The sequence below is a fragment of the Lepidochelys kempii genome, chromosome 1 (assembly GCF_965140265.1).
Source record: "Lepidochelys kempii isolate rLepKem1 chromosome 1, rLepKem1.hap2, whole genome shotgun sequence".
Lineage (NCBI taxonomy): Eukaryota > Metazoa > Chordata > Testudines > Cheloniidae > Lepidochelys > Lepidochelys kempii.
In genome coordinates, this window is record NC_133256.1 from 298,000,934 (window position 1) to 298,020,526 (window position 19,593).

At 40.2% G+C, this 19,593-nt stretch overlaps 1 protein-coding gene across 28 annotated transcripts in view; it reads right to left on the minus strand.

Moving 5' to 3' along the window:
- Nucleotides 1-15,615: 15,615 nt before the first annotated feature.
- The window catches only part of NRCAM (neuronal cell adhesion molecule), a 298,298-nt gene continuing 294,320 nt past the window's right edge, over nucleotides 15,616-19,593 (minus strand). For 26 of the 28 annotated variants that reach the window (XM_073328057.1, XM_073328065.1, XM_073328051.1 and 23 more), the window contains one exon: nucleotides 15,616-17,959. In XM_073328057.1, the coding sequence (XP_073184158.1) occupies nucleotides 17,722-17,959 (238 nt within the window). In that variant the 3' untranslated portion in view covers nucleotides 15,616-17,721. Of the gene's footprint in view, nucleotides 17,960-18,491; nucleotides 18,550-19,593 lie in introns of all 28 variants that reach the window. The other 2 variants (XR_012156792.1, XR_012156791.1) reach the window with 2 other exon arrangements.

Here is a 19,593-nt window from a genome sequence, read left to right on the forward strand (position 1 = left end):
TGTGACATCTAAATTTTCAGTGAGGCACAGGATTTAGCCATAATCCACAAACTTATACGCTGATTCAGCCAAATCAAGTGGCATATAATAAGGACTAGAATATTAAAATTTTGGGTCATAAATGTGGGCTGTTGTATGTATATAAAAAGCTTGTTTTCTCCAAATGATTATCTAATATTTCTAATCCTTTTTTGTGGAACTTCTATGCTATTTAAAATTTAAGTTTAGGGACAGAATCTTGCTCCCCTGGCAGGGATATGCAAGTTGACAGTGTGGAAGAGGACACTGCTTTCACTATGCTGTTGTGCCAGCCCAAGGAGCAGCTAGAATCCTTAATTTTGTTGTTCTCTGAGCAAAAGGACACGAGCATTGTAGTGGTGATAGACTAAGCAGGGAGCAGATCACAGCCATGGCTCAGTTCCTTTCAGCTGGTACTGGGTGGAGCACATACTGTACCTGTTAAAGGGTGTAGCAACTTGCCACTTCCACATATGGTCCCCCAGCAGAATGTCTCTTCTTTAGTGGTGCTGATGTGGTGTTCCTCATGCCTTCCTTTACCCAAACAGTGGTTAAAAAGTCACAGTATAGCACGTGCCACAGAGGCTTTTGAATGGCCATCTGATTTACAGGCTGCTGCCTTCAGAGGCATTCTTTTCCCCTGGTCAAATACATAGAGAAGTGCGAAAAACAAAAGCAGAGCGATGTTCTAGCTGGGAGTAGATTGTTGCTCGCACGAGAACAAAGTGTATTCTCTACTGAAATGCAATCAGAGACCGTGGTTATGAAAAACCAGAAGTGATCATTAATGGATATGTCCCAGTTAACCTGATACATTTAAAGCACTGCACAACCATTTGATGTCTCCATCTTCCCATCTGCAAAATAGGGATCGCAGTACTGCATTTACTAAGGCTTAATGTGCTATGGTATGTAAAACACTTTGGAGAGCCCTAGATACCAGGTGCAAGGAAAGGGCAAAGTACATCCTCCAGGAAAATTGAAGAGGGAGGAAACACTGTTTCTGATCAGTTCGTCCAGATTCCTCTCATAGAAGTCCATGATACACAGCATATGTTCCTGGACATCTTTCAGCAATCTGACCCCAGCCAGGTAGCCCTCTCACTAAATGGAACCAGCAAGGGCAGTATGGCATACTCCTGCTTCCTATGTGCCCACCCCAAAAAGGGCTGAGAGGCAATATTATGGACCAGCTAAAGCGGCAGCAACTGCCCCCAACTCCCAAGCAGTCACAGAGAGAGATCCAGCCTGCAACACCCCAAGGGCAACCCCTGCAGACAAGGGCACTAAACACCTTGTCTTTCTAGAGAGAGGGGTATTTCCATCCACCAGCCTCCTGTTTAGAATTGCTAACTACCAGGCCCTGTTAGAAAAGTACGATTTCACAAATTATTCCAAATTCTTGGAGTTCAAAGACAAACTCCCTCAGGAGGACAGGGCCCAGTGCCAAGCCCTCATTGATGAAAGCAAACTGGTAGCTAAGACCTTTCTTCAAGCTGCAGTGGGTGTGGCCAATACTGCATCTACAGTTAGAGCTACAGTGATAGTTATGACGCGTGAATCTTTGGTGTTCCCCAGGGAAATCCAAAACACCAGCCACAGGTGGAGCTCAGAGGTGGGTCAGTATGAGGATGCTGCAGCTGGGACCGCAGAGGAAGACAGGCGCTGGACTTGCTGGGGGCCTAACGTTCAGCTGAATAGGGGGGCTCTACTCTACCTGTAGCTAGCATGACAGAAAACAGAGGGAAAATTAACTGAAGTGCATCCCAAAATGTGCCTGATTGGACTAGCAGCGTGAATACTATTCAAAAAAATCAACTGACATGCCATCTTTGGCACATGTGTTATACGTTGCCAATCCCAGTCAGCTAGGTGAAACACTGAGGTGATTTCACTAGAGACCAAACACCTGAAGAGCCCTCTGGCCTGCCAAGATTTGGACATTGCCTTATCCAGTCCCCCAGAAAATGTTATTGAATACCACTGCCTTATATTCTCAACACAGAGCATACTACACAGGTGCAGACTAACAGACACAACTTGCTAGAAATCTGCATACAGCACATGCTTACCCATATGTGGAATACAGATATGGACTACACACTTTGAAGAATCTCCAGTTGCTGGTAAGTTGTCACATTTTGGGGTTCAACCCAGCCCAGTAAGGGTTTGTGTCACCGCTTGCCTTTCAACTCTGGGTGCCTTCAATGCTCTGCTGCTGTGGCTCAGACCTTGGACACCAACAGCCAGCATGCAAGTTACACCGTGGCTTGCACCGAACAGTTACTGTTCACAGAGTGACACCAAAAGCCCCCCGCTCCCAAATTTCCCCCAAACTGTCTCCCTGCTTTGTCCAGCCCTCATACTGAACACTCACAGAAGTTAAGTTTGCTGTTCTTTTAGAGAGAGAAAACATTTCAACTGATTAACTGACCTGGGGCTAACACACCCTTTCCTACAAGCACAGCACTGAGTTGCCTTTTGGTAAAAATAAAACAAATTTATTAACAAAATAACACAGGTTTAATGATACCAAGGCGAAGGAATAAAGCTGAAAATGGTTACAAACAAACAAAAGTAAAACAAACTTCTAAGACTAAACATTAACTCAGTCAAAACTTAACTTTTTCAAGATGGTTTCTTCATCAATCTTGCTTTTCCAGCTCTAGCTCTTAGCCATTGCTGGAGCTCCACAGAGTCCAAGGTGCTGGCTTTTCTTGCCCCATCAAGTAAAGGATAACTGAAAGTCTTTCTGTGTGTCCTTATATAGCTGCCTTTGTTTCAAGGATCAAATTGTTCCCCTGGGGTTCAGTGTCCTGTCTCCTCCAGGGGACTGACTCCATCTTGATTAAGGTGTCCCCAGTGTGTGTTCCAAAGTGATGCTTCCTGCTGCAATTTTACAATGTAGGTGTCCTGTTAGCAATTTCAGATGCCAGCTGACTAGGTGTTATCCTGCCTTTGTGATCCAGATATGCTGAGTCCTGAACCACCTTGTGAACTTTGATGGTTGTGTTTACCGCACATGTAAATTGCAATCCCATTGTCACTGGACAACCCTGCTCCATTTATATTCAAGATGTGGGCAGCTCTGCTTTTTACTTTGTTCAAATACGGACTTTAAAACATAATATCGGAGGACATCCATAACTGCACATACAGCACTGCCACATACATTTCACAATTATATTAATGACCAGTGTGGTGTTAGTTTTAAAATGATACCTCCCAAGACATGTTTTGTACAAATGTCATTCCAATAGGATGTAGGGTGTGAATACTGGGGTGCCTAGGATCACATACGTAACATCAATTTTTTCACTGTCTTAAAGTCTCCATCTACAACAGATATATACACACAACTCACTCTCCAGCCCTCATATCATTTGGATAAAACAAGTTACTGTATTTATTGTCTGAGTAGGTGAGCATGTGTTACTTTTGTCAGCATAGAAGCATCCTGTATGTCCAAAAGAAACTACTATCCTCCTGTATTTTGTCTTTTGTTCCTTCTGTAGGACTGATATCTGACATTGATGCTGATGGCATTGCTGTTATCTTGGCAAGTTGTCAGCCACTTTGTTTTAAATCCAACATTCTCCTCCACTTCCAATTATGGCATTCTTGTCATGGTATTTTTTCCTGTTCCCCTGACATGTAGTTCTTTTGTAACTATTCAAAACTAAAAATCTTTGGCTCAAGAAGCTTGTTAAATGTTGGCACTAAGGTTTTGGTTCTCTTGTCTATGAGTTTCTGAACTGGTGACCCTAATGAAGCACTGCAAAGTGTGCTGTGGTATTTTAACTATGATAAGTATGGATCCTTTGAACTCACCAGGGCATTTTTAAAAATCAAGGCCTTTGATACTCATACTGACTTTCATGCTAATCCATTTTGCTGTGCATAGTAAACACTTGACACAATATATGAAAGATCAACACTGAAATGAGTGACTTGTACATTTTGTGCAATTATCTCTTAACTCATTTTGAAGCTCATGGCAAGCAAACAGTGATTTACAATGTGTTAATACGTTATTACATTGCTGTTATGCAATAGCTCAGTTCCAAAATAAAAAAATCAAGTAGTAGTCCACCAGTAAAAAAATAATCTTTCCTATTTAATTCAGAGAGGTATCCTCCAGCCTTGTACCACGGACAATCAACAACCTCAGGCGGCTTCAGTGATTCTTTTATATTCTGGTCAGCAGACAAGTTAACACGCCAATTTGATTATTTCCATTTGCAAACTGCTCTTCAACACAGGCACACGTGGAACTTTCTGTTCCACTATTTGAAACTCTGAATGGTATATAAGCTAATAACTGCAGGAAACACGCTTAGACTCCAGTCCTGCCTAAGCTTCTTTCATATAGCAAGTCAAAATGAATCCCTGTCCCAAAGACACATCACAGGCTGGCTACAGTCATATGCCATGTATTACACATCTCAGAGGTACTATTACATCTACTGATGTGTTTTTTAACCACCCCTAACAAAAACACTCTACCCATATCAGTCCAGCCCTTATACTGATACCGCTAATGCTTTCTACCTTATTAATTTTCAGTATGGGGCATCATCCAGATGGAATAACCCCAGGTACTCTGCTTCAATTCTATTATGGCTCATGAGTGAGCTTTTCAGGAACCGCTGACAACTTAACTTAATAAAATAATCTCATCGTTGTTTTTTTCAATCTTCTTATTGCTAAGGTGTTTATATCCCTAGCACACTGCACATACATCTAAGCTGGAAGTTTTATCCCAACAGAGCTGTCTCCTTAACCAAATCAACTGATAACATTTAAATCTCTTTTAATTAAAATTGTCATAATATCGACCAATCCCAACGAATTTTTTTTCTAAACGCAGAACCAGCATAACTTCGTATGAAGGAGAAGTGGTAGTAACTTGATGCTATAAATGCTACTGCTTTCAGTGGCTTAACAAGTGCACAAGTTTTTGCATGCTCAAAAACACCTTCTGATTTTTTGTGAGTGACCTATATTGTGTCAAAAACCATCAGTGCTTGCCCATGATCATATTTATGATCCATTTCCCTGAAAACACTACCACTATTAAAGACTTTTCTCAGTTCCTGTACCTACTGTTCTGTCCACGGCCTAATGTAATTTAGAAACCTGACAGTTTTTCTAACCCTGCATTTGTGCAAAAACTGAAGTGGCCAGCTGTCTCCTAATGGAATCATGTGCATTAGCTTGTTGCATTAAAATGTGATCTTCACCAAGAATTTGTTAAAATGCCTGTATGTAGAGGTGATGCCATGAATCCCCCAGTTGCTTTGGAATGGCCTCAGACTGGCTCATTTTAGTTGTTTCAATGAACCCCTGTAAAAAAAATCACGTTAACTTTCAAAGGTCAAAAAAGGACAAAATAACAAAAAAGCCAAGCAAAAGCACAGCAGTGCCACTCTCACTCCTACCACAGCCAGCAGACAGGCTGATTAGAACATTCATGGAGTTCCCCTCTGTGTACGTTACTCATTCTGAATTGAACATTGAATGGTGTTCTCTTATTTACCAGAAAGCAAAAAAGGCAGACAAGACCCAACCCCTCAACCCCCATCTGAATGTCCAGTAAAAGTGAATATTGTGCCAAAATAACACGTGAAGCCACATGATTACAAACTTTGTAATGTATCTGTCAGGAAAGATGGCCATTTTTATAAATTGCCTAGTAATTTTCATTCAGTCCAATTGATTTAGTGGCAATAGGAATTAAATTTTAGCTACACATAATAATAATAATGGGCTAGGTTGTTTCCTCTCATTCTGCATTACATGAAAAACCACAGGTGGAAGATTTTTGAGCTCAAGTCTCCATGGGGAATCTCTCAGACATTCCCTGACACTCTGTTTTCAGAGAAGGCTTGATTTTGCTGCCAGGTAAAAGGCCCCAAAACTGGTGTGCCTTCTGTGGCCCTGCAGAGCTCCACTTCCTTAGTCTTAGCAGCTCCTAGAGACTCAAAGGGGATGAAGGGCAGGATGGTTTGCATCCCCTTCCGCAACCCTATTCCTGGCCTACCTCTCCCTCCTGAATTTCATACTATTTAGCATGCTTATTGTGCCTTTTTCTTTTAGCCTTCTTTGCAGGATACACACAAACCCTGTCATAGTTTTTTGCTGAAAATAAATGGCAATATAAAAGAAGCAGAAAAGAATGATAATTTAACTGCATATAGGATTTTGCTAAACTCATCTGCAAACTCTCTTTGTGTAATACAACCCCTGTGATCATTGCTTTTTTTGCTTTTCTTAAAGTATCATTGTAGCGAGGTTGAGACTCACTGGTGCGGTGCCTCCTGGTGGTCGTCTTGGGAATTAGCTCTTCAGCCTCAGAGCACCTCCTGGTGGCCGGTGTCTCGCCTGCCTCAGGCCCCCGTGTCCCTCCTGGACCCTGGTGCCGCTTACCCTGAGGTTCTGCCCACTGCAGTACCCCACATGCTGGGTCTCCCCTCCCAGGGGAACCCCCAACCCTCTACACCCACCTTGTCTCAGTGGCTACTGCCAGTCATCATCTAGCCCCCATTCACTCGGGCAGACTGCAGTGTAATGGCCAGTCATCATTGGCAAGGGAGGGTTGGACCGGCTGCCTCTGCCTAATCCCAGGCTGTACCTCTGCAACCCCAGTACCTGCGTTGGCCTTTAACAAGGCCTGCAGCCTGGGGGTTTACCAGGCTGGGGCTCCCTAGCTCCTCTTACCTTTCCCCAGCACTGCTCTGCTCCCAGTACCCTGAGCTCCCAGGCAGGAAAAGATCTGAACCAAGGGTCAGGGCTGGAGTCAGGAACCAATAGCCATGCCAGGACTCAGAGCCAGAACCAGGAACTAAGCCAAGCCAAGGGTGAGAGCTAGGATCAGGAACCAGTAGACATGCCAAGAGTCAGAGCCAGAGTCAGGGTGAGGACGCTGGAACCAGGAGCAAGGAGAGGGAACAAGGCAGGAACAGGCCTAGAGCAAGACAGGAGCAGCTGACACAGGGAGGATCACAGCTGGGTGTGTGAAGGCGTTGAGCAGCCAGATTGTTGCTGATGGGTTTAACAGCCAGCTACCCTTCCTGACCAATCAGGTGGTGTAGTTAATCAAGTAGCCTTGCAGGCCAACTTCACTGCTGGAGTTGTCACCCTGCACTGCCAGGTCTCTCAAGTTCCCCTACCTGTTGAGGCAGGTGGGTGGCATTTTTCATCACCTGCATGTTAAGCAGTAAATTCTGCTACTACACCATTTTATGCTGCCCTTGTTCCTGTCCTCCAGGAGTCCTGAGCCTAAGCTTGTTCTTGAAAGAGTGCTACAGCCTTCCACAGTACATGTCCTACCATTCTCACACCTGTGAGGGCTGTAACTAAAGCGGGTAGGCTGGGAGGTGCTGCTTAGAACTATGGATGCAGTGATGATCTAACGTGTATTTTTCATCTTTAGCTACTATAAACCTGTGCTAAATCTAGGCTTAGATTATGTTAATTCTCAATTCTCATTTGGTTTTACTGTGTCTTGATAACCCTTCGAAGTATTTTTAACAAATGATCTCATTAAGACTGATATTTAAATGCCATGATTTAGGAAAAAGGACAGCTTGACCGGCAGTTAAAGAGGAGTATGGAATGACAGGGAACCTGCAAGCGGCAGTTTAGGTTAGAGGCAGGGTTATCTTGTTTCCTCTTTTATCTTTGGGGAAGAACAACCTCCAGCCATCAAAACTGAAAATTTTATTTAGCAATTAAACGAGACGGTGGACAAAAGCCTCTCTCTCAGCTTCTCAGTATAGCTTAAATAACTTGTCCTTCAAAAACAAGCATCTCAAAAATGTGGAATATTGTTTTCCAACATCCCTTTTCCTTTTGGTTATTATATGTGTTTAGTGATCATCTGATCACTAAGAACATGATTAAAATTATCTACACAGCAAACATGACTTTGCTTTTAATGTCTATGATAACATGGTTAAGGGTTGTAATTTTGCGTATGCTTCAGAAAACCAAGAATGGTGTACTGGAATCATGCTGCTTATAGAATGTACACTAGCTGCTGGAGGCTGGTGTCATGAGTGGGAAAACTCTGACTCTGTATTAAACACTTCTGCAGAAAATGGGTTTGTGTAGACCAGTGGCTCTCAACCTTTGCAGACTACTGTACCCCATTCAGAAGTCTGATTTGTCTTGTACACCCCCAAGTTTCATCTCATTTAAAAACTACTTGCTTACAAAATCAGACATAAACATTTAAAAGTGTTACAGTACACTATTACTGAAAATTGCTTTCTGATTTTTACCTTATAATTATACAATTGGAATATAAATATTGTACTTACATTTAAGTATATAGCATATAGAGCAGTATAATCAAGTCATTGCATGAAATTTTAGTTTGTACTGACTTCGCTAGTGCTTTTTATGTAGCCTGTGGTAAAACTATACAAGTATCTAGATGACTTGATGTACCCCCGGAAGACTTCTGCATACCTCTGGTTGAGAACTACTGGTGTACACTGTAAATCATGATGCAAATCTCTGGAAAGATTATCACTAAAATCCTGTGGCAGATGCTGAATTTCCTGTTCTCAACAGCATCTAATACTGTTCTTGCAACTGTTAGAAATTATCAATAATTTGGTAAATTTACTTCATTTTTAGTCATTAAGCCTTGTTTGTTCCTATCGTTGACCCCAACTGTTGGTACATATTTGCTTTGGGGAATGCATGCACCTGCACACTCTCACATTCACACTGTGCTCTCTCCAAATGCTTTAACAATCGTTTTAGAAACTTGATACTCCACTCCAAGCTTTTTCTTCTCCCATACCTTAAGCATCCACCGCCCTTTGCTGCCTCTCTCTCTGTGTGTAACAAGTCTCCCTGCTACCCTGCTGTTCATGTCCCTATGGATGTCTTCCCCTCCCATCCCTTGTCACACAGCCAACATGATGCTAATCTTGAGGGGCACAGCCTCTGCCCTCAGACAAACAGGGTCCTACTGCCCTTAGACTGTGACTGCAGGCAGAGTCATGCTGACAATAATATTGTCTGACAATTTGATTAGTTCTGAGCAAATGATTTCATTGTCTCCTCATCTAATTTCATATAAAGGGACCTCCTGATGTCAGGATATCAGTACATTCAGCACGTATGTCCTGAGGTTGCTTTGTGACAAGTATTTAATTTGTCAGTGGTATGCTTCTAACAGGTGCTAATGATCATAACTGTCTGGATCACATTTTAAGGGACTGACAATGCAATATAAAAATAAATGTCATATTTATGAGGCAGGTAGGGGAAAGATAGAGCCAATCTTCATTTTCACAGCTATGACACCAGCAGTGACCTGGACCCCAATTCAGTGTGAAAGGCTATGTCAGTCTTCATGCTTCTATACCTTAATCCTGGTTTCTGTGACACAGATATTATGAATAGTCAGGACAAATTCTAAGACAGATGAAGTGTGATGGGTTGGTGAGACAGAGTACTGACCTAATCTAATGTACTAACAAGTGCAAGCCTGAATCCTAGGGTTGTCAAAAGCTTATTTGCGTCACTTTTATTTTTGCATGTTCAGCCTGGAGCAATTTATCACCCAGTTGTAACCATGTTTTGAGTTTAGGACCTTCAAATGAACCACAAAATATGAGCTAATTGGCCTCATGCAAAAGCCCAGAACTTGGCACCATTTTTGTCTGTACAAACTTACAGCTGCTAGCTATCATACATACAAACAGTAACCCATGAACATACAGTACCTACAAAATAACGAGCAGGCATTAGCTGATAGGACTGGGACCATGTGTCACAGATCCAGTTGGCTACACACTCAATCTCCGTGAGGGGACCTACCTCACTGGTCCTCATGTGCTTTAGGCCCCCAGAGCCTGAACCAAGTCTAGGTCCATGGTTTGGGGTCCCTAGGCACACTCTTGTGGTGCAGACCCTCTCGTTAGCACCCTCTCCTGAGAGCAGAGACCTCACGGTCCAATGACCGAAAACCTGTCACGAATGCTGACCCCTCAGTCTTCCATGTAGCTTAAATACACCTGGAATGTCAACTGTGTGGGTATCCTGGGTCCACAGGTTAACTCTTCCAGGGGATATGATAGGTGTAGACAGACTTTCCATAGGATTCTAACAACATTGCTCTTTACTTAATCACACAAGAAATACATAGACCTATACAAAAATAATAAACCCGACTTGTGTTTCCCTGTGTCAGTTTTCTCACCACTCCTGAGCATTCTTTGGGCTGGGGTCCTCTGTAGCCATCCAGTGTTCTTCTTCTGCAGCGCATGGCTTGTCATCTCAATTATGGAACCTCTTTCTCCCTCTAGGTCAGCTTGCTTTCTCTGACCTTAGTTGGTCCTGCAGCTAAACTGAGCCTCCGCTGCTATGAAAGACTGCCAGTCTCTTTCCCTCTCTCCTGCCCAAAGCTTCCTGTGCGGCAGTGTGAGTTCCCTTTGTCCTATTGCTAGTGACTTGTCTAGAGTCAAAGTACAGTCATTAAGGTTAACTCCTCTCCATTGCATCTAGTCTGGGAGAGACATGCTTACAGCCTTGTCAGCAATGGTGAATAGACACAGAGGCATTCTGTGATACAGCAGTTTTCAATACACAATATCAACCAGAATTCATAAATTGCACAGACAGATTCCCCAAGTCTTCACACCATGTCACCAGTTACCAAGAAAAATGCTCTGCCATTGATCTGTTGGAATAGCTCTCCTTCGCACAAGGAAATTTAACCCAGTGGTTCTCAAATTGGTCTGCAGACAACTAATGGTTTGTGAAGTACTTCCAAGTGATCCACAGAGCCCAGGTAGTTTTTAAAAAAGTGACATTCCTGCTATTGGTAGGTAACCCAGTCAAGGACTCCTTTGGGTTTGCTAGAGGTAGGGTTTTTTTTTCCCTTCTTTTTTTATCTAAGTACTCTGCGGATCCTACACAAGGTGTGGTTCACACTTGTCATAATTGCTATATGAGAAATAAAGCAAGATGTTCCTGTAATTGATAATCATGGCAAGAACAAGAGCCAAGTTAGAAAAAAGTCTATAGAGTACCAATCCTGAAAAAGACAATGGGCAACCTAACAGTTTTATTCTTTTTCAATTTCTTTCTCAGACACAAACATACAATTCTGTACTTAATAATTTTAATAGGCACTATCCCAGGAAGAAATCTACATCCAAGATATAGACAAATGCTAGTCACTATTTTACTGAAGTAAAATTTACATTAAATCGAGGGCCCAATCCTGCTGATTTCAATCTGAGTTTTGGTTGCACAAGGTTGAAGCTCAGTGTCTGATTTGTATATAATTGTTGTGTTCATGTACATAGTTAAATGAACTATAGAACGTTTTTGATCCAAACTTACACTTGGATGAGTATGTGTGCCTCCTATTGATTTCAAGGGGAACCCAGGCACCTGCTATTAAGGGCAGAATTCTGTCTTTTTTTTACCTCCACAGCTTTTATATTAGATTTTTCTAACTCTCACTATGTTTCTATTGCACTAATGAAAAAATATATGGTAGCCCATTGTTGTAAACCAAAGCTTGTATACTTCTGTTTCAAAAGGTAGAGAGATCATATCCTAGGGGAGTTCTCATTTTCTTTTATTCTCCCAACATAAAACGAATTACTACATTTTCTACACGTAGGCTCATATTGTCTCCTCTGCTCCCATGAGCATAGGGCACAGAGGGCCAGATCCTCAACATGTGTATATCACCATTTCTGCCAATATTCCACTGAAATTCAGGGTTCCTCTTCTTCCTTCGATATCCACTTAGAGCCACTTTTTGGTCTCTCTCTTCTTCTGCTCCCTTCTCCTCCAGCAGGCCCTCCTGACATCTATCTGACCCGGCTTCCTCTCTCTTATTTATCTCCTGTGGGAGCCCAGCAACTCCACAGCGGTCGGGGCCTTGTTCATTCTGGACACTTGGGTGAGGCAGATTAATCTGTCAGATTTCTTCTGGACCCTCTTCCCTTTTGCTTTCTCTGTATACCCTCATACATTAAAATCCCTGGCCCTCTACTCTGAGGTTTCAGCACTTCTACTAAAACAGGCAGTTCTCAGATCCCTTCAGTGGAATAGATTTTATTGCCACACTATATTGGTCTGTAAACTCCTAGGTGGATTCCATCAGTTATGAACCATTGGCTATTTAGTTGCTATCTCTGGAAGGGCAAATATCAGATGGAAACTCTCATCCCCTCGGGTCTGTCCTATATGGTTTCTCCCAGCGTGATTTTCTTTTTTCAGTTGACTTCAAGGATGCTTCTTGTATGCCCTAACTCACCACAGTCATCAGTAGTTCCTTTGCCATCCCCTTTCAGTTAATTGGTCTCCCCTTTGGACTCTTCCATCTCTGGGGTCTTTACAAAGATCACAGTGGTCCTGGTAGCCAAATATTTTTGAGAGAGGTCCTGTTCAGACCTTCTGTCCTACGGCATTGTCTCCAATCTCCAAAGGAAACCTATATCTCCATCAACTCCTTTAGCTTTCTCTCTCATGATGGTTCCAGTCTCTCCAGGTTTCAGCAAACCTCTCTTTTCTTTCGTTACCAAAGATGCCAGTCTTTCAGCTGGTTTGCCCATATAGGCTCTGGCCAAACAGAGTCTGAATATCAAACTTCTAGACCACTAGGCCACCTCCTTAGTCCTCAAAACCTGGAAACCCTTCATTCTTCATAGATATAACTTGATTCAATGCAAGAAAAGAACTGCTGCTACCTACAGGAATAGATCCAGAAAACCAAGAGCAAAATACTCCTGGTGGAGGACCTTGGGCTGGGATTTTGGGCAGCGTCTTAATTTTTTTCTGTAGAAGACATCTATTTCCAGGGCAAGAGCAATATTATCAGAGACTGTCTCAACTGTGGTTAGCTCACTTCTAGATAATGGAGTTTCAGTCCCAGAATCTTTCACAGATCAGGTGCAGAATGGGGACACCAGCAGTAGACTGGCTAAACTTCCCTGATTCTGCTCCCAGATGGTCAAGCCCAAAGCCCTGAGCACACATATGCTTGTGTATCATTGGGATCCAGCAGCTGAGATATTCCTTCCACCTCTTAGTACATATCCAAAATATGAAAGAAGACCTTTTATTGGAAGGAACAGTTCTCTTCTCTCAGTCTGAACACCTCAGTTGAGAGACAACAGTTGAGTGAAACTAGTTCTTGGAAAAGAGATAGTCCCATGAGATCATGGAGTTCCTGGTGAGCAGAAGGTAGCCATCTACTGACAAGTCTCTCTCTTGTATTTGGAAGGTGTTTTTCAAATAAAGCATGTAGAGAAATACAAATCCTGTTCCTTGTAAAATGGCCTCAACTTTATCCTTCTGGAGTTTCACAGAGGGCAAAGACAGACTCTATGCTTGGGCACTGTCAGCTATCAGAGGACCCACTGCAGGTAGAAACACTTAAAGACTCCCTCAACATTTTCTACTGCAAAGATCTGTTTACAGACAAGGAGTCCATCCTTGGGAATTTTCTTTGGTACTGTATGTCCTCATGTCACCTCTCCTCTTTCTCCGGGGAAATGCTCCAACAAGGTCATCGTCTTAGCTGTAATGACCTTTCCTAGACAGCAGGGGGAATTGAGCTCTCTCTTCATTGCTATATCTCTAAGCTTTTTTCCAGATAAGGCAGCATTCCATTTATCCCTAAAATTAACATCAAAGGCAAACTCTGGATTTCGTGACAAGGAGCCCATTTTACCCTTCCTCCTGTGTCTTGAGACAGAAGACTCTATTCTTTACATATTAAACATGTTCTGATGTTCTGTTTATCATGTTTAAATGGGTTTGAGTAAGTTAACAAACTGTGTGTGGGTTTCTGTTGCCATAAGGGCAAAGCAGCAACTAAAGCAGTGGTTGCCAGATCAGATGGATCAAAATTTGCATTGTTTTGGTTTACAATCATGGTGGATCATATCTACACCTTGTCAAAAGCCCATTGGGATATATTCACCATCTGGGCAGCATAGCTAAGGCTTCCATTTCATTGGCATAGGAATTCAAAGGCATCATTCAAAGGCAGCTGGCAACATGTTCATCCACGCACACATTCATAAAGTATTACCACTCGAGTGCAAAGTCCTACGAGCAGCACCCTTAGATAAGTCCCTCCTCCTTCGATACTGCTCACTGCATCTGCTTTTTACCTGAAATGTTCTTTCCTAGGACAGAAGAAGAGAGAGAAATGCAAATAGGGAAATTTACTCACCAGAAATTCTTGAAATCTCCTCTTCTTCTAACCTGCATCACAATCTACTCCTCTCTCTGGGGCAATATGCTTTCATCTCTTTTACTGAAGTCCATGATGTCTCATACTACTGTCTTTCTTTAGCTCTGGAATTCTCTGTTTGGAAAGACTGAGGCAGGCCAGATGCTTATACAGAAAGTTTGGTTGATAGATCTTTTGTCAGATCTTTTGTCACTTTTCCTTCGGTAGGTGGAGCCAAAAAAGAATCCATCCTGAATATTTCTTCTTAGGATAGGCAGCAGGAGAGGAGACTTCAACAAAAGGAAATACATAGGGGTAATCTTCCCTAATTATCTCCCTAATTACCACAATTTCAATAAAAAACACAGCCAAAAGAAAAGGTAAAATACTAAAACTTTCTTTGTTTGAACACAAATTTCTGCAAGCATCCAAATAAAACAAAACAAAAAACCAAACTCATAAAAAGAGATCTCTTGTTCAAACAACACAATTCAAAGATCCACAGCTGTTTCCAGGAATTACACTTAAATCAAAACAGAAATAGCTATCTTGCTTGTACCTAAATTTGCCCTTGCATGTATCCAGAATGCTTACTGCTTGGCAAAAGAACAGGCCCCTTTACAGAAAAAGGAGCACAATTATGCACCTCAGTTCTGACCTGTATGTGCCAGAATTGTGACTGTGCACATATACTGGAAACTGGAATATCCACAGGTAATCAAACAACATACCTGGTTGAGAAGACTGGTAAAGGAACTTATGGCTCACCAGCAGAATCATTTTTCCAAATTAGCCTAGCCAAGAATCATAGATTTTCTTTATTTCCTGTCACCCATGAAATCCACACCTTTCTCCATAACAACTCTTAGGCATGCACCTATCTAATCTGTTTCTATACACATCCAGTCCAGACCAGGTATGAAGTGTGCATTGCAATGGCTCTTGTCTACTGTACATTATTCTACTTAAAACTGCCTAGATTTCAACAGTTAATGGGACTTTTGAAAATAAGATAATTTATTTAGGAGCCCAAATCTGTATTTAGGAGTGGCCCAAGTGAGTATGGAATGTCTCTCTTTTTGGGTGAATGTGGGGATGTAATTTTGTCTTTTGCAGCATGCCCTCAGTTTTGATCAAATAATGTTTGTAGGGAAAGACAACAGTGAAGCAACTTGAATAGTACTTGATTTCAGTGGGAAAGGATCAGGCCCATAATTAATATTTTTCAACTGATATTACAGAAATGATGAAGTGCAACATCCTGAAAATAACCGGGTTGCAGTTCATTTATGATGTTTTTTCACTTTAAAAGTTCTTAAATATGTGGTAAATCAGATCAGATTTTAAATATTTTGTGAACAGAACAAACAATGAAATTTTAAAACCACATTTATTTTTAATACAAAATCTGTTGCACTATTACAGAAGTGAGCCTGTATGTATACCCTTACATGCACAGATAAATTCAGCATCTACAATTAAAGAAGAGTAAAATTTCACGTCATTGTTACCAATACCATTGGGAACTCTTATTAAGAAACTCTCTTTGTGCTTTGTAATCAGTGTTATATGGTTCATTTTTTGTTTTTGTTTCCATAAGGAAAATGGATTATGGAAAGCTTAATGGTGCAAAAGAAGCTTGTTCAGCTGACTTCCATTTGTGATTACTTCAAATTGTGCTTTACCTACAATAAATACATAAAAGCTGTAAAGTGTACTATGGTCTAATGTAATCCACGGACACAAGCTCTTAAGATAATATCTAAAAATCTGCAGTAAATAAGTAGAACAGTTCACTATTTCATTTTCACAGCAAAAAAATATATGTTTAAGTAGATGCTTTAAAATACCATGAACTCCATTGGCTACAGTACTTCTTACACAGTACAACGTAGGCTTTTTTTGTTCTGTTTATTTGTTTGTAACACCTAGAAGCATATAGCATCTACACTTTAAGTGTATTTACAAATTCAACAAATATCTACATATAAAAAGCATACTTAAAATTAAACTTGATGCAAGTTATGAAAAACCAATTTATTGGCAAATGAAACTGAGCATTCCTTCAACCATAGGTTGCTATAAAATTTCATATTTGGAGGTAAACCGTTTGATTGATCTAGTATGTGAAAGGATATTTTTGTAACTGATAAGAGTAATCCTTTACCACTAAACCTTGTTAGCATTTGTCAGATTCCTTGAATTCTGCGGTTTGAGCAGTAATCTACACGCTGCTTTCATGCTGGAGATAATTTCAAAAGTTGCCACACGGGTCAAGCAATGACTCAGAGGAAAATTTGCTGTTGCTGGCATGGCATTTTTTAACGTATTTTGCAAGAGCGTTTTAGGTTTTGCAGCATTATTCAAATATCTGAATTCAGCCATTTTTGTATAAACTGTGTAAGGCAATGAAATCGTGTTGTGCTCTAACGGTCTAAAAACTGTTATTTTATCTTCAAGGGAAAAATCATATTGTGCTTTGTGTAATTTAAAACATGTTAACTCCTTGCCTTTTGCAGCTCAACACTTTAGGAACATCTCTGCTTTTTACCAGTTACTTTGTTTGGCAATGATAGTAGTTCACTAATCACAGTTTATTGCACCAACTTAGTAGTACAGTGCATTATGGAATGCATATTCTATAAAGGCACTGAATGTATTTTGCCCTGTGTCTTCTGGAATATTTTGTCTCATTTTAAAATTTCACTTCAGTGACTGTACAAATTCCAAAATGCATTGCAATGGATATTGGTTTATGTCTTAAAATCAATCCAACATACACACGATGTAAAAATAGAACACTGTAGTGCTGTAATACTTGATAGATTAGGAAGGCTATAAAGTAATAGGAACAAAGAGCAGATAACAGGATCTCAGTAAGCATCAGCAAATGCAAGTGTCATAATTAAATCATTTAGCAATTATATACCATACATACTGTTCCTAATTGTCTTGCAAAAAGACATATGATACCTAGACATTAAGTCACCAATTTCACAACAATGTCCACAAAGACATTGAAGTTCTATATAATACTACTATAACACTCTGACAATGAAAACGGAATTCATATCCAGGAATTCAGCTGAGGACTGCATAACAAAGTATCAAACCAGATTTTAATAGCATACACGGGTTTATCTGTGAAATGTGTAGCATTTTTCATGCATTATACTGTACTTTCAACAGGAAATAACATTAGCAGATGATGTTATATTATTTGTGTCAGTTCCTTTTTAAAAAAAGCAAAAATACTCAAGTTCAGAGCAAAATTATTGAGTTTTTCACTTTGATTCATACTAACATATCACTTACTGTGTTTTTATAGTGTATAACTGTATTGACCTATATGTTCTCATCGTATAAACATTTTGTTGCTAGGAGCATTGTCACCTGTATGTTCTTAGTATGAGAAGGAGGATGCACAAGTGCTTTAAACACAATGGAAAATATTCTAGGAAGGGAATTGAGTTTTTTGATTAAACAAAGGAATTCATGGCATTGACAGGAGAAGGAGCCTCAGAACTTTCATTTCCTTCTGCAGGTTCTTTCTCTTTTTTACCACTGTATTGTCCAATAAAGGAGCCATCCTCATTGAACTGACCATTTACACCTTCGCCATAGTCAACTAAACTATCATCACTGTCCTCCTTTTTCACAGTCCTGTCTGAAGGCGTTCGGCTTCCTTTCTTTAGAGGTTTATGATCCTCTGCATCACTGGAAAAATACAGGAAATTCAAATAATTAAGAGACATATCATAATTTACAAAAGCAAAACCAAAACAAACCATGCATGCAGATTTTTAAAAAGCATGTGCCCAGTCCTACAATCCTTTAGTAAATGCAATCACATTGTAGAAACAAACTGATGTGATAAATACATGGTGTAGAAATGGTTTAAACATATAATGTCTTCAGTAGAGGGAGTGCAGTTTTCCCACCGTGCATGGTTTTTCAATGATAAGATATTCTGCTCTTGATTTGGAAGCAAAAGAACGGCAAGCATTAAAAAGGGGGTTGTTAACATTATAAGAGCAAGTTCTTTGTTCTTCAAAGAAAAAGCTTATGCTGTGCCATGAAGTTAGTCTGTTAAACTTCATAATTCATTGATTCCTTGAATATGAATGAAGAATGAATTCGGTTAAATGAAATATATTGATTCTTTCTGCTAGTAAAAAAGAAAAAAAAGTGGGACATTTCAAATAATTTGTTACATTATGCAGGCTAGGCTTGCAATTTTCAACCTTACCTTTCAAGAGACCTATATAGTCCATTAAAAGGGTGCAGAAGAAACAAATGAAAATAGCCTAAGAAGAAAAGCAGAGTCCATATCCTGATCATGATCAGTATTCATTTAATAGGAATTTGAGCTTATAATTGCTAAAACATTCAATATGTTCAGACACAGAATCTCTTTAGTTGAATATTGGTAACACAGGTCAGTTTCAAGCATGCTAAAGATCTTAGAAGTATTTTAGACTTTTTTTTTTTTAGTTATGGAAGAAATGCTTTGCCCGATTTCTTTTATCTTTGCTACCACCACCCTGTGGGTGTATGCACATAGAAAAAGACTGTTTTCATTGTTTAGACGGTTAGCTCTCTATTATACTCCTGACTCAAATACAATCTACATATGATAGGGTCCAAATCTAGTGCAGCAGACTTTGCTGGGCTGTGTTTAGATTTTTTTTTCTTCTATTAAACAAACAGGCTGTGAATGACCTTGAAGCTGAAGACTTCAGCAATAGTTCAAGCTGTGGCTTCCCATTTAGTAACCATTGGGTTAAGCTGCACATTCAAATGCAAATATCTAACTTGTAGGTATAATAAAACACTCAAGCCCATATGCATATAGGGCATAGAAGGGGTCCACAAACGTGTTTTATTTATTTATTCACAGATTCACAAATTATGGGGGTGAAAATAATTTTGTATTAGGAAAAGCAAAACTTACATTGTGTCATACTAACCCAGAACGGCTTGTTAACTTTAGACATATATTCAGCACTGAGTGTTTTGAATTAGCTGCATAATTCCTGTTAGTAAATTCTTTAATTGTTCACAATATCTGTTTTCCATTCTTATTTGAAGGGATATCATCATATAATAATCAAGAATTTACTGTTGTCCAGCATGCACAAGAGCACACAGATATTGATTCTCTTGATTAATATTCTGAAATGCACTTTAACGTCATTACAAACCATTAAGCCAACTTTCTATCACACGAGCTACTTTTTACATTATCACCTCCTCTTTTTAGGCTTCAGAACATCCCAAATGGCTGGACCTTAAGAAAATCTGTTATCTATAGGCAGACCTATATTTACAAATAAATACATCACTGTATA